At 47.3% G+C, this 13597-nt stretch overlaps 1 protein-coding gene across 9 annotated transcripts in view; it reads right to left on the bottom strand.

Moving 5' to 3' along the window:
- Positions 1 to 12595, bottom strand: part of ITPRID2 (ITPR interacting domain containing 2) — a 41538-nt gene extending 28943 nt beyond the window's left edge. For 3 of the 9 annotated variants that reach the window (XR_012660668.1, XR_012660667.1, XM_075093649.1), the window contains exons 1-7: positions 11851 to 12252; positions 11638 to 11686; positions 5981 to 6030; positions 5078 to 5134; positions 2323 to 2359; positions 957 to 1055; positions 249 to 457 (exon numbers count right to left, since the gene is read on the bottom strand). Coding sequence is in view for 7 of the 9 variants with exons in the window: in XM_075093649.1 (XP_074949750.1) it covers positions 249 to 457; positions 957 to 1055; positions 2323 to 2359; positions 5078 to 5134; positions 5981 to 6030; positions 11638 to 11686; positions 11851 to 12070 (721 nt within the window). In the remaining 2 variants the exon portion in view is untranslated. Of the gene's footprint in view, positions 1 to 248; positions 458 to 956; positions 1056 to 2322; positions 2360 to 5077; positions 5135 to 5490; positions 5617 to 5980; positions 6031 to 11637; positions 11687 to 11850; positions 12253 to 12293; positions 12466 to 12488 lie in introns of those variants that run through there. The other 6 variants (XM_075093651.1, XM_075093650.1, XM_075093654.1 and 3 more) reach the window with 5 other exon arrangements.
- Between the last annotated feature and the right edge of the window lie 1002 nt (positions 12596 to 13597).

Raw genomic sequence — 13597 nt, 5'->3', positions numbered from 1 at the left:
AGAAGGCAATATATCTTTCATTTCCCTCTCCCACTATAAATCCTTTGCCCTCACCCCAAGGTGTACAACACTGATGGTCACCTCTTGCCGTATTTAACACCAAGCAAGAGTTTTATTATGGATTCTGGATGGAATTTGGACTTTAGACTGTAAACATTTTTTTCCAGAACTAGATATACACCTTCTTTTGAGGTTGTTTACATAGTTGAAAAACTCAAAAATAAACTTTACTTCAAAAACATACTTACTTGTTAAAGCAAAATTTGGATTTTCCACTTCCATGCGCTGTATTTGGGCATTCAAAAACACTTTGATATCTATCCCTCTGGCAAATGATGATGAATTAAAAAATCTTGCTGGAATTTTTGAAGCAATATCTGGTTCATCTCTTCCAAACCCGAGGTTATAGAGCACTTCTTCAGGGTCTTCCTCATAAAGCTCCAGTAATTCAGAAACACTAGACAAATGAAAAGATTTTTACTATCTACTTGTCTCTTTTTAAGACCCAGTCCAACCACTAATTCAGCCCAGTAGCCAGCTTAGTCTATTGAACTTTCGACTCCTACAGCTCAGCCTACTTTAGGAAATAATTGTGGAGATCTCTGCATCTGAAGTTTCAGTTCACATCACCAGACATTGGCCCAGATCCAATCCTGTAATTTATAAAGTCAGCCCTTATTCTGCAGGGGTCTGATTTTAAAATGTCATTGAAATTTCAGATGTTTCTAACGTTTGGGCCCATTTGTTAGTATTTACTGCAAACCACAACTAAAAACAAATAGCAGTTTTTCAAGCAACAAAATGAAAATTCCCTTCTTGGTTACTAAATGCAACAATGCACACAAATCAAGCCAAGTCCATTTAACTGAGGAACAGAAGTAGTAAGTTTTGCCAGTAAAATGCAGCCAAATTCCACTGAACTGTGCCATAACCTTCAAAGCATAGTACTCTTTTACCTTGAAACAGTCGCACTGCTTTTTCCAGACCCGGTAGAGTTCATACTTCTCCCCTTCTGGTGGAACTGCAGCCTCTTCTCCTTTGCCAGCACACCATTGCTGTCAACACAAACGGAGAAGACCCCTGCAATAAACCCCTTTTGTTCGGGGACTCGATTCTCCGTCTCGGAGGAGAACTAAGCCTCCAGCGCTGCTGAATTTCTCTTTCCCCCTTCAGTGTTATCTGGTTTATATTAGCCATGTCATTTATTGAAATACAATAACAAAGCGAACCCTGGGACGCCTCGGTAAAAATGTACGTAGACGGTAAGAATTAGAAGGCAAATGCAAGCTGAATAAACAAATCCCTGATCTCCCCTTGCTGCCCCACCCTCCCCGATCCCACCCGCCTCCAGCAAGGAAGCCCGGCCTTGGTGAGCTGTCCTGTACTGCCTTTTCCTGCCCTTCCCCAACCGCTGCCTCCACCAGCACGACCACCTCTCCTTGCCTCAGGCAACCAGCTCCCCCTCGGCTGCCACCCACACAAGGCTGTGAGACGCCCTGGCAGCAGCTGGGGAACTGAAGAGGCTCCAGGCTGGAGGAAACTGAGCAAGACGAGCTCCAACCAAGACTGCCGGCCAGTTTCTTTCCCAATCCCAAACTATTTGCTCCCTGCATCTGGAGAAGCTGCCTCAGCATTCGGTGGTACCCTGGCCTCAGATGTACCGTTACTGACAATCTCTCTGGTGGACAAACCTTCCCAGGGCGAATTTTGCTGTACAAATCCTAACACACACACGCACCAGAACAACCACCAAGAAACTAAAGATGACAGAAGATTCACTTAAAAAAGCATTTATGGGGCCCGGCTCAGGAGGAGTAGCAAGGATGCTGCCCACACAGGCTGTGCCGGTATTTACTGAAGGCTCAGCAGGGATTTTAGTCACAGCACATTGTATTTAGGAGCTCTCCCTATAAAGCAAAATCTCTCTAAGTCTTTTTTCCTCACTCCCAAAAGGTATCTGCTCTGAAAGGTAAAATTCAGTTTCCCTTGAAATTTCTGAAATGGCAAGGGATCAGCAAGGCAAAGAAGGTATATCATACTAAGTTACTTAGAAGATTTGGAATTTCTCTGTTTTCCTCCTGCTACCCCAAAATCTATGTCAGGTCTGCTGGAAGAATAAAAACCTGCCCTTTTTTTTCTGCATTTCATAATGACTGTTTCTGTGCTATCTGGATCTTCTCTTTCCCTGTCACGTAAGCTGATATGACCAGAAGATCTTTAGCTCTGAGGTAGCCTCCATAACTTCCACTGCTCCCTCTCCCTCCTGCCCTCCAGTATAAATATTTCTCTGAAGTAAACAACAACAACAAAAAAGATGTTTACCATGTTTCCATTTGGGTATCACTCCGTAGTTGATTAGCTGTAGAGAAACACGAAGAAGTTACACACAGACCTCTTCAGAATTACAATTCCCACAATCGGTTTGAAGAAGCAGGCAGCAAGCATGTTTACCAATACTCTCACATAAGCCAAGTTTTTCTCCTCTCATATAAATGTGATTGTCAAGTGTTTCTAGTATACAGCTGATATAAAGATGATCTGGTTTATTCAGGCTCTTTTAAAATAAAATCTTACATAGACACACATTTACATACTGTCATTAATCATATTAACTTGAAATTTTATGTGTGGTAAGCTAGTAATTGTTATATAAACCATTTATTGCTTTGCAACTGAAGACGTGATTACCAGCTGCAGGGCTGTTCCCAGGCAGGAAGGGGAGGAGGAGAAGCGGGCACGCAAGAATTGGTCCCGTAGAGAAAGTAAAGAACATAAGAAAGGCAGCTGGCCCCATGGCCAGGTGCTGAGACTGTATTTGTTAGTCACTACAGCAGCACAGTCTGCTCTCGAAGCGGGGCAGGGCCCCAGCTGCCTGAGCTGTGCAATCCAGGGACAACAGCGACGTGAAGCCTGGGGCGCCGATGGGACCAGTGGCCGCACTCGGAGGTGAGAGGGCTCTGGAGGGAGGCCGGCTGCCAGGTACCAAGCACCTGGTAACCAGCCTCTGACAGGGAAGTCAGCACTTTCTGCAGCCAGATCAGCCCAGCTCCACACTGGAACATCCCAGACAGCATTATTCTTTCAGAAAATCAACAACCTGTCAAGCCAGAGAGTTCAGCGCCAGCCTTAAATTATGGGTTCCCCAAAGCGGCAGCTCAACATTAACAAACTTGCCCCAGGAGACAGACAAGGAGCATGCATATGCTATAGCAGCCCTCGAAATCAGCTACGAAAAGAGCAAAGTAATGTCAAACACACTTCCAAGAAAACCCTGCATCTCGACTCGCTGCGCTGGCAGGGTACAGTCAGCAACAGAGAGCAAACGTGGAAAACTCACAACCTCTCTCTTCTTTTCAGAGGCATCACAGAGAAACTTAAAATGTATATAAAACACAGATGCCACGTGTCCTTTTTTAATATTCTTGCCTATATTACGAAGGTAAGCCTATCTATAAGGATTACCTGGTGACTAATGTGAACAGCTAAACCCTGGGTTTTAACAGCTCGGTAGCAGGGCTAGGATTACAGGACCCTGCCTGATGCCCTCCGTACCATTCACACAGGGCTCTGGCATGTATCTAGATTCAGGCAGCCATGGATGCACAAGGGCAGGCCATTCATACCAGCCTCAAAGGGGCTGTCTGTCTGGCAGGGCACGCAGTGCTGTTCTGGGCTAGGAAGCAAAGCCCTGCAGAAACACCCGCGTCTCTACCCAAGAAAATCAACCAGCGATTCTAGTATTGGGACCTCTGTCATCTGAAAAGGAGGGAAACGACCTTCTGCCTAAATCATGCTAAAGGCTCATAAAAAACAGAAATCATTGGGAATGATAAGAGGAAAAAAGTGGCATGATTTTTAAAATGTACTGACTCTTGTAATGACAATCTGAGCTCTGAGCATACGGCCAATAATACAAATAAACTCTTTCTATGAAATCTTTGTACTGCAGGCAATCTAACAAGCAGAAAAGGCTGTCCAAAAGAAAATTTAATCCTATTTAATCTATTGCAATAAGGGACTCATTTACTGCTTCTCCATCATTATCAGATCAAGGTCATTATCAGGTCAGCTGTTTTCCTTAGAAATCTTGAATCTTTAAAAATTAAAGATATTTCCTTTCTCCAGGGCCTGCCCCACTACTTTGACACCACTGGCGAGACTGCTGTGGAAAAAAGGGCTTTCTACTATAACAGTTCTGACACTTTGCAAAAACTGTAGTTCAAAAAACATTAAAAGCTAAAGGTGGGAGTGGTTTTGCCTTTTTTTTTCTTAACACCAAAAACAAATATTGTCTTATATCCCCTATCCTGCAAATAACCCCAGGACCCAGTTTATGAGACTGGTTTTTGCTAGTTTATTTCAGGATGCTGCTGTTAGAACAGGATCCACAGTGCTTTCGTTCGTTTGTTTGTTTATGGACACCTCTAACTTATGTTCAACAGAGGGGCTAAGTCTTTTTCTAACAAAGCAGTCCACCATGAACAGCCACATCTCCTTCCCCTTAAAAAAGGGAAGAGAAAGAAAAGGCAAGCAGCTAGCGACAGCAAAGTGTATACATCATGGCTGATGTAAAATACTTACTCAGCTATGGTGCTTTTCATTTTTAAAAGCACTTAGTCTGCAATGGGTTTGCCTCTTGCCTGACAGAATTTTATTCCTCCTTTCAAAAGCCCGCACATGCCACTCCCAAGGGATTCAGTGGAAGTGGGGCATGCATGGCTGCCAAGAGTAACCCATGGACAAGAACAGCAAGTAGGAGAAACAACTTTCTCACAGCCTTAGTGAGTGCTCCAGGCTGTGCTGCCACTGTGGGCATTGATATGAGAAGTCAGAAGCAAATTCAGGGCTGCCTGTGACCTTCAGGTTAGACCAGAATATTGAACACCAGCGACAGCCTAATAAACTCAAAAAGCAAATCTTTCATTTTTCTGTGTGCTTCATACTAGTTTCCTAGCTAGCTTTATCAACTGCCTTGACCAGAAGGGAAATGCTGTCTTTCAAAATAAAAATCAGATGATTAAACACAACTTTTTTTTGTTTTGCTAGAAAAAAAGAGTCATAAGCCTGCCACACCCACCTTCAGCTCCCAGGGATAAGTCATCTTCAAAACTTCCTCCATTTCTCACCAGCATGCCTGAAAATGTACAGTTAGCAGTTCAACAACTAGAATACTGTGGTGTTTTCTTCCCAACAGCTTAACTAAAGATATTAGCAAGACACTTCAGTTGATACAACAGGATATAACCAGACTATATTTACAATCCCTGCATTATTCATACACTAAAAATGCACTAAGAAGTGAGAATTTACATTTGCGAACACAGAAAAATTATTTTGAAAGAGAATGGCTGCAACCTTGCTTTAGTTTTGTGCTCAGAAACATCCCCGAGTCAACCTGTAAGCAAATTAATTGCAAGTGGGAACCTGGAGGTACCACCCAACACATCTGTGCTTTCTGCTGCTACATTATCTATTCTCCAGACATCTTACCAGGGGGATCCAGAGTCTGAGTCCAGCTTAGGCATTGCCCTCTCTCCCTGTACCAGATTGAGTTGAAGCGAAAACTCCAGGCACAGTGAGTAATTCCTCTGCACCCTGTCACTACCTGCGCATTCTCGCTGTACTTTGAACTTTAGTATTCGGACCTGCTCAGATAGTAAAATTTTCAGGTGTGGCAACCAGAGTTGTTAGAGGCAGAGACTGCCTAATGCTTGCCAGCTTGGAGAGGCAATTACAACCTCCCTGTTCTGCACATTTTGGTTTTTTTTTAGGCCTTGCTAAACTCTCCAGAAAGCCTTATTCAGGATCTTTTCCCCCTTCTCCAGTTTCTCAGGCACAACTGCTTCACAGTAAGAATAATTCATCAATGCCAACTAGGCTGTGGGTTGTGCCGCTACTAAAGAGCTGAGGTCTCAGATGAATGTCCACAAAAGCACAGTTCCCAGCAAAAGAGATTCCAGTAGGTAAAGCCTTTCCTTACCCTTCAACAGAGGGTGGCTTTGCTCATCCAGGGAGGCTCCCAGAGGCGTTCTGAAACCACAGAAGAGATTAATACTACTTTAGAAACTTGCTGCTTCATGTCCTTCCTTACAGTGTGTAAGAAGCTTGTGATAGCAGCAGTCGTCCCTCCCTCCGCCCCCAGAAAGCACAAACATCTGAGGACTGGCAATAACTTCCTAAACAATCCCCAGCCCTCTGAACAAATATGCCTTGTAGGGGAAAACAACAAAACAGGTTAATAACAACTGCAATGCCCAGACACCAGTCAGTGGCAAAGCTTCGGGTCAGCAGCCCTCTCTCGAGGAAAACCACGGGCTTCTCAGCATAACACCCAGAAAAAATGATGGTGGGTTTTTGAATGGACTAATTAAATCTTATTTATATGACAAAAACTACTGCCATTTTTCTACACATTTAAAACTTCTTGGAGAGCAGGGTGAAAAGCTGTGTCTGGTCACCAGGAACAAGATAAAAAAATCTTGACAACTATGTCAGCTGTCACTTGCCAGTTCTGATGGCACATTCTGTGATTCTGATACTTTATAGACTCTTCACATTGGCTTTTATTTGGATGATCCCTGTTGCCACTCCCTGAAGGACAGGGGATTTGCTGAACCACATGGTGCCCAAAAGAGACAGCAGAAACTGCACAAATCACAGGTCCAGTCCCTCTCTGGGTTCATGCTATAGTTGTCGACACTAGCTGGATGTTTCCACATCTTGACTCTGCAACATGTTTAACCAAAGGCCTTGTCACTATTAAATAGCGCATCATTAATGCTCAAAGTGCAAAACAAATTCAGCAATACTCATAAAGAAGGGAAAGCAGATTCTTTATGTGCCTATATTATGTATGTTTCATTTGGATTTTTAATTAGACAAACACATAAACCTGCCCAAAGACCTGAAAGTAAACGGTGCTCTGATACATTATTTGTTTTGGTGCCATGGCCAAATTAAGCAAGGAAAGTTTGCATCTGCTTTCTAACAGGCCTTACACTTCACAACCTTATTTGTTTTTCCCCCTCTGAAAAGAGTTCACTCTTTCCACGTGTGGCCTGCTGATAGGGAGCAAGCTCACTCTGACGTGTCTTTTGCAAAGCAAAGCCCCGCCGTCGTGAGATGCCAAGGCAAACAGCCAGAGCATCCAGGTGCACGAGTGTGTTTTGGGTGACAGGATAGACTCTGCTGAGGCTCAGATGTCCCAGGTTTCTGTGTGTCCATCCTGCCAGGGTTTGAAAAAACTTAGGGCATATTGTCTAAACCTGTCACGCTACAACAAGCCTTATGTTCTGAGGTAATAACTATGCTGGTTGTTTACTCTCTGGCTTTGATGGGTGCGCTCCCATCCTTCTCCCTCTCCTTCCCCAGTAGCTACTTTCACATCTCTACCTTTTCAAAGCAGAAACTTGCTGGCAGTGACTTTGACAGCCAAGGTCAGTGCTGCATGCACTGGCTGGCAGAAAATGGTAAAAGCAACCACCGAAGCTCGCATTTTCTTTCAGAAGTAAAGTCCATCACCTCTACAGCATGTTAGCCGCTACCAAAGCAGCCCTGTCAACCACCCATCTGCTGCCCTGCTTGCACTGCTGCACACAGGCACAGCTGCTTTATACCCCCTGCCTTTGAAAAAAATGCATTTAAGAACTAGACACAACACAAGTTTAAACAAGGGACAAATATCCACACAAAAATCCTCTTGGACTACAGCACGGACAGCTCCGCCTTCCCGTGCCAGGCTGTTTTTCACCAGCAAGGCCCATGAACTAGCTTGGCCAGCTCAGAGCAGCTCCGCGCACTTGGGAAGGTTAGGGCTGAGGGACCTTTCCACTTGCTGGGCACACAGGACAAGGTCTCACTGTCAGAGGTGCATCACAGCAGGTCCCCAGCATATCCCAGCAGCCTTCACACAGGGGTTGAGGAGGAGCAGTGCAGGGAGGCTAACAGCAACTGGAGGGCAGCCAGAGCAAAATGCAAGTAAGCAGGCATGTGCCCAGATCAAGGGATGCTATGGTTTTCCATTTGCATTCACTCATTTAGTACTGCATTTTAACATATATGGCAATAAGTTATCTCAATATCGGCCTACCAAAGAACTGAATGAACTCTTGACACCCACATTGCCATGGGACATGGGTACTGAGCAGGTAAGGGGACCATATGCAGCTTCAAGGTTTCCTCTCATTGCAGAGGTTGGTTTGCTCAGCTATCAGTTGTGGTAGGGTGGTCTTCAGGAACGGGACAAGAGTTTTGCACTGTTCTGTAAAATTGTTTAAACCTCAGTTTTTAAAGCCTTAATTGGGCAGGAGCCATGTTTATTTTAAAATTGAAGCAAAAAATCTCTTCTTTCTGAGGCATTTCAAGAACTCATTTCCTGCACATCTACAGGGATGGCTCCTAAATACCTCCCGCATCCCCTGGATCACTGGCAGAATATAATCAGTCAAAATAATACATGTCACCACAGAGTTGACAAAAATTTCTTCTTTTCTATCAGCGTAATACAAACACTTGCATTTCCTGTCCTAGCTTTATAAGAGTTAAACACAAAAACCTTTGTAAGCTTTCTTATTGCTTCAAAATGCTTTTTCAAAGTACCAGGGAGAGAGCAAAGGATGTCTTTCTCAAAGGCATGCAGTTCCCAAAACATGAATGAACCAGAAACTTCGGGTAACATCTGACATTTCTTAAGCCTCCATAATTTTTATCACAGTGTGATACCTACTTGCTGGGGTTTTTTTGATTTTGCTATTAGTTGGTTTTTTTTAAAAACAGACTAACAAACAAACAAAAAAAACCCCGTGTGTCTACCAAGTTAAATAGCATGGGCTATTAGAAACCCTCCTCTCTCCTCTAAAGCAGATGTGAAACAGAGATGCCAACTAATAAGAGCCCCAAACCGCTAACATGAATATCAAGGGACAGCTAGTAATTCTTTTTGCCTGTATTATAACACTGTCAATGCTTTTGGAAACAAATGAATAAATTTTATAAGCAGATCTATTTATGCAGTAGGTTAATACTAAGTTTTTTTGTGCTGCTGCCAACTCAAACCAGAAAATGAGGTTTAAAAATTTTCTTCTGATGTACATTTCACAAAAGCTTACAGAAACTCAGACAAAATAGGAAGGACTGCTTCTAGAAAATATGTAACAGAGAAAATACTTTATTTTAGTAACTGAATGTTCACTTGTAGTAATGGTTATATTTTTGCAACACAGCTAACTTGTAAGAATGAGGTTGTGCAATGGACCAGAAACAGAAGCCCAGTCTGTGTGTGTTGCCCACACTTAGTAGCAATCAAAGCTCCACAGCAAAAACAGTGTTATTAAACAAGTAAGAATTTTCAGGGACAACAACAATTGTAAATTTCAAAACAGCTATTGTTTTTAAATATTATTTTCTAAACAACACACCGTAGTATCTGCAGGGCTATTCTGTTGTCTGTTACGCTGCTCTCTCTTCCTAGGTACATTCTTATCAAGAGGCAATCAGTTCAGGGTTTCTACACATATAGTCACTTTATAACAGTACAAGTTGATTAATCTTTTTACTGCACATACTAGCCACTGCTCGCATGTATATTAGATACAAAAAAATTAAACCATCCTGCAGTTTTAGAACACAACGGACCGCACACTACTCCAGGCAGCTGCGATCACACCTCCTGGATATGAACCATATATGCATGCACTCTGCACCTTACAGAGTGAGAGGCTTACTCCAGTCTGAATAGCTTGGTTTAAGATATCGTAAAAAAAAAAAAAAACCCAGCAAATTCTATCTTTCTGAGGAGAACATAAGATTATTCTGAAAAGATTTACAAAAGTAAATAGCTATACTTTAAAAGAGTTCTTTGGAAGGGCCACAATGGGTTTCACAGACATGCATTAAGTAAATTTGCATCTCCATATTAGCAAAAGGGTAAACTGGTGCTTTATTTCCTTATGGGCAAAATATGGAAATAGACTGTAAAATAAGATTCCCATATTTTGGGAATCAACTGCCAGAGACGCAAACACATTCCACAGAAGTATTTGGTGCTAGTTTTAACAACAGAAAGTTACTGGAGCACAGGAATAAAACTGCAAGTTTTGCATTATTACTCAAGATTTGTGACCATCTATTAGATGCTCATGTTGTCAGTTTGTAGTCTTTGCTATTTTTTAAATTCTGTATGGAAACATTCAGGATCACAGGGCCAGGGAAGGTTCTAGACAGAAATCCTATACAGAGAGATTTGGAGAGAAGTGGTACTACAGCATTAGAAAGAATTTCTCCCCCAGGGGCCTCTTCCCTCTCCACTCCTCCATTTTTTGCCCTCCCCACTCAAAAAAAATACTTCCAATAAAGCACTGAAATCATAACACTTGTTTTTAAGGATATACTTTGCTAGACCAGCTAGGACACCAGATTTCAGGTAAAGTCATAAAACTCTTCTCCCATTCTGGCATTCTGAAAGAACAGCCTGTAAGGTCTGAACAGTGTATTTTAGGGATACAGTATGATTTCAAGCCTCTAGCTGTCAACATCCCCTCCAAGGCACAGCCTGTAGATATTAAAAGAAAACTACACTGAGGACCCTGTAGCTAAAAAACAACCCATGCTTCAGTTATAGGTGTAAGCTCAGCCTCAGCCACTTACTGGATCACAAAGGCACAGCTAATCTCAGAGTTAAGTTTTCATCTTAACATAGCTGCTTTCAAAAGGAGAAGGAAACCAGAACTATCAAATAGGGGAGGTCTTGAAATATCGTTATTAACTACTGGAAAGCTAATTGTTAGCTCCTTCCCATCAACTCTGGCTCCAAGGGCTGCTAGGATTGAATGGAGAAAAAGACCAGGCAAAAGCAGCTACTAGGATGTAGTATTTACACTCTTATGTGACTGAGGATGAAGAAAAAGTCATGTTGTCAGCCCGTTCCAAGCACCATGGAAGTATTTTGTAATAGTAACAGAAACGTGGAATATATATACGCCACGTTGCACGTCAAGGATGTCAGTCCATATGGCAGACATGATGATAGACTTGCATAAATTGAGTTAGTCTAAACTGTGCCATCACTCTTTAAGACCCCTAAGCACAGAGGCCATTGCCATGTAAGCTCAGTTTCTTTAAATCGGCAGCAAAATCCAGGCAAAGCAACAGGAGGCTTTAAACTGGAGCCCCTCTGTAACAAATGGAGCAGCTTACAAAACAACGCTGCCTTCCTTACCCTAAACTGAGTTCCTCCCCAGCGGCTGAAAGGCTTCAGCCTCATTACATGAGACACCAAGGAGAGAAAAGGTGCTCTTCTCTAGCCATGTGTACGTACGCTATTGCTCCCCTTGGAGCCCCGGCTGAAGGTATAACCCACGTAGGGCCGAAGGGTGCTCATACCCCAGGAAGGCTCGCGGCAGCGCCGATGACAGACACCGCTCCAGAGCGCGGAGATGCCCACGCTGCTACCCCACGGCAGAGCACGCCGCCGAGGCTTCCTCCCCTCCGCTACGTGGGAGCTGCCCGGCTGCCACCCGGCGTGGGGGGCCGTGGGGCCGCGGGCTCCGGCCCCGCATCCGCGGCGACCCGCCGGGCGGGCGGCAGCCGGAGCCGGGCGGCAGGGGCTGGGGCTGGGGGAGGCCCGGCGGCAGCACCCACCTGCAGTCCTTCAGCCATATCGCGATCTTCTCGTTGGGAACGCTGTGGCCTTACGGGCAGAGCGGGAAAGAAAAGCCGACAGTCAGTAACAGCCCGCCCGTCCGGGGCGGCCCGCCGCGGCCGCCCCCGCTGCCGGATCCCGGGGGTCCCAGGGGGGTCCTGGCGGCCGCGGGCTGCGGCCCCGGCCCTGCCGTCCCCCAGCCAGGCACCGACCTGCTTCTGGGGCCAGCGGCAGCTCTCCACCGGCAAGATCCTCCTCCTCCTCCTCTTCCTCCTCTTCTTCTTCCTCCTCCTCCTCCTCGCCGCGGGCCAGCACCGCCGCCGCCGAGAAATCCTCCGCTTCCGACGCCTGCCAGGAGTCCCGGCTCTTGGCCCAGGCCTTCCTCTTCTGGGTCGCCCCTTGCCACTCCTCCGCCGCCGGGGGCTCCTCCATCGGGGCGGCGGCACCGGCGAGGGCTTCACGCCGGGGGGCGAGTGCCGGAGAGAGCCAGCCTGCCGGGGGAAGGGAAGGGGAGGGGAGCCGTGCCGTCCCTCTGTCCGTCCCGGGGCCGCGACTGCGGACGGGCCGCCGGGGGGCGCGGGGCCACCGCCCCGCCCCGCGCTCACCACCACCCCCCCACGCCATCACCCCCCGGCCCGCCCCCAGACCCACTCACCGCCGACCCCCAGCTTCCCCGGACGGCCGCTCCCGGCCCCGCAGGTGCCAGCCCAGCCCAGCCCAGCCCAGCCCAGCCCAGCCCAGCCCCACCGCCGGAGGCCCGCTGGGGTCCCGCTGCTGCCCGGGACGCAGCAGAGGGGCTGGGCCGGGGTCGGCCCGGCCCGGCCCGGCCCCGCTGCCGGCGGATACTCACTCGCTCAGTCACTCACATATCGCGCCGCGGGGAGGAGGAGGAGGAGGCGGCGGCGGCGGCTGCGCCCGCCCGGGCTGCGGACGGCGGCGGCGGCGGCTCTGACTTCCTCATACCGCTGCGGGGAGAAAACTCGGCGGCCACGTGATGGCAGCGGGGCCGGCGGCAGCTCGCCTCCTGCCAGGCCGCCCGCACCGCCCGGCCCGGCCGAGCCGCCTAGGGAAGGGGTGAGGGGTTCCGGGATGGCCGGTGCGGGGGCAGCGGGCCGGGCTGCGGTCCCCGGGGAGGGCACCCTGCGCCACCCGCGCTGAGGTGAAGGCTGGGCCTGGCTGGGCGCAGCGACGCTCCTCGGCCTGGGCCCGGCCGGCCGTGGGCATGCGAAGGAGGTGACAAACCAAAACAGCAGGCAGAGGAGTTTTTGTGACACTTTTTCTACGGGGAACTGGAATGCTGGGAAGAGGCAAGGCACAAGAGACAAGTAGCTTGACTGGGCACACACAACTTTCTGTCTAGTTTTCAGGGGTGTGAAATCAGATAAGCCTCTGCTCAGACCCAGGCAGGCGTCTGCAGGGACACAGGCAGCACCGAACAAGGCCTGTTAACTTCTTAGATGCACTTGAAGCCTTTATCATCTGCTTCATTGTGTAATCGGGCAACCAGAATCAACTGAAAACCCAGGAGAAGATGAGTCCCTGTGTCTGCAATGGAGGTCACACAAAAGGTCACTTTCACTGTCAGGGGCAGAGAGCTGTTTCTCAGCCACTCTCTCCTGCTGGCTCGCTGAGATGCCGGCCAAGGTCTCTGCAGCGAGAGCCCTGTGCCAGGCACCCTTCCCTGGCTTCACCTGACCTGGCAGTGGCTGGGCCAGCCCCTGTGGGCATAACACGCCAGTCCCTGCCTGCCCTGGGGAGCTGGACCCCACTGCTTCCCTGCACGGGGTCAGGCTGCTGCCTCGACCAAACGTTGCGCGCTTGGCAAGCTCACCTCCTGCCTTGGCACCTGGGAGAAATAAGCTTTTTAAAAAGGTCGTTTACAGCATCTTCAGGAAAAGATGCTGAATTACTAAGCAGAAACAGCATAAAGGACCAGAGTCCTCTGGCGGTTTAGTTGGC

The sequence above is a fragment of the Phalacrocorax aristotelis genome, chromosome 5, assembly GCF_949628215.1.
Source record: "Phalacrocorax aristotelis chromosome 5, bGulAri2.1, whole genome shotgun sequence".
NCBI lineage: Eukaryota > Metazoa > Chordata > Aves > Suliformes > Phalacrocoracidae > Phalacrocorax > Phalacrocorax aristotelis.
This window is presented reverse-complemented; position numbering and strand designations above follow the sequence as displayed.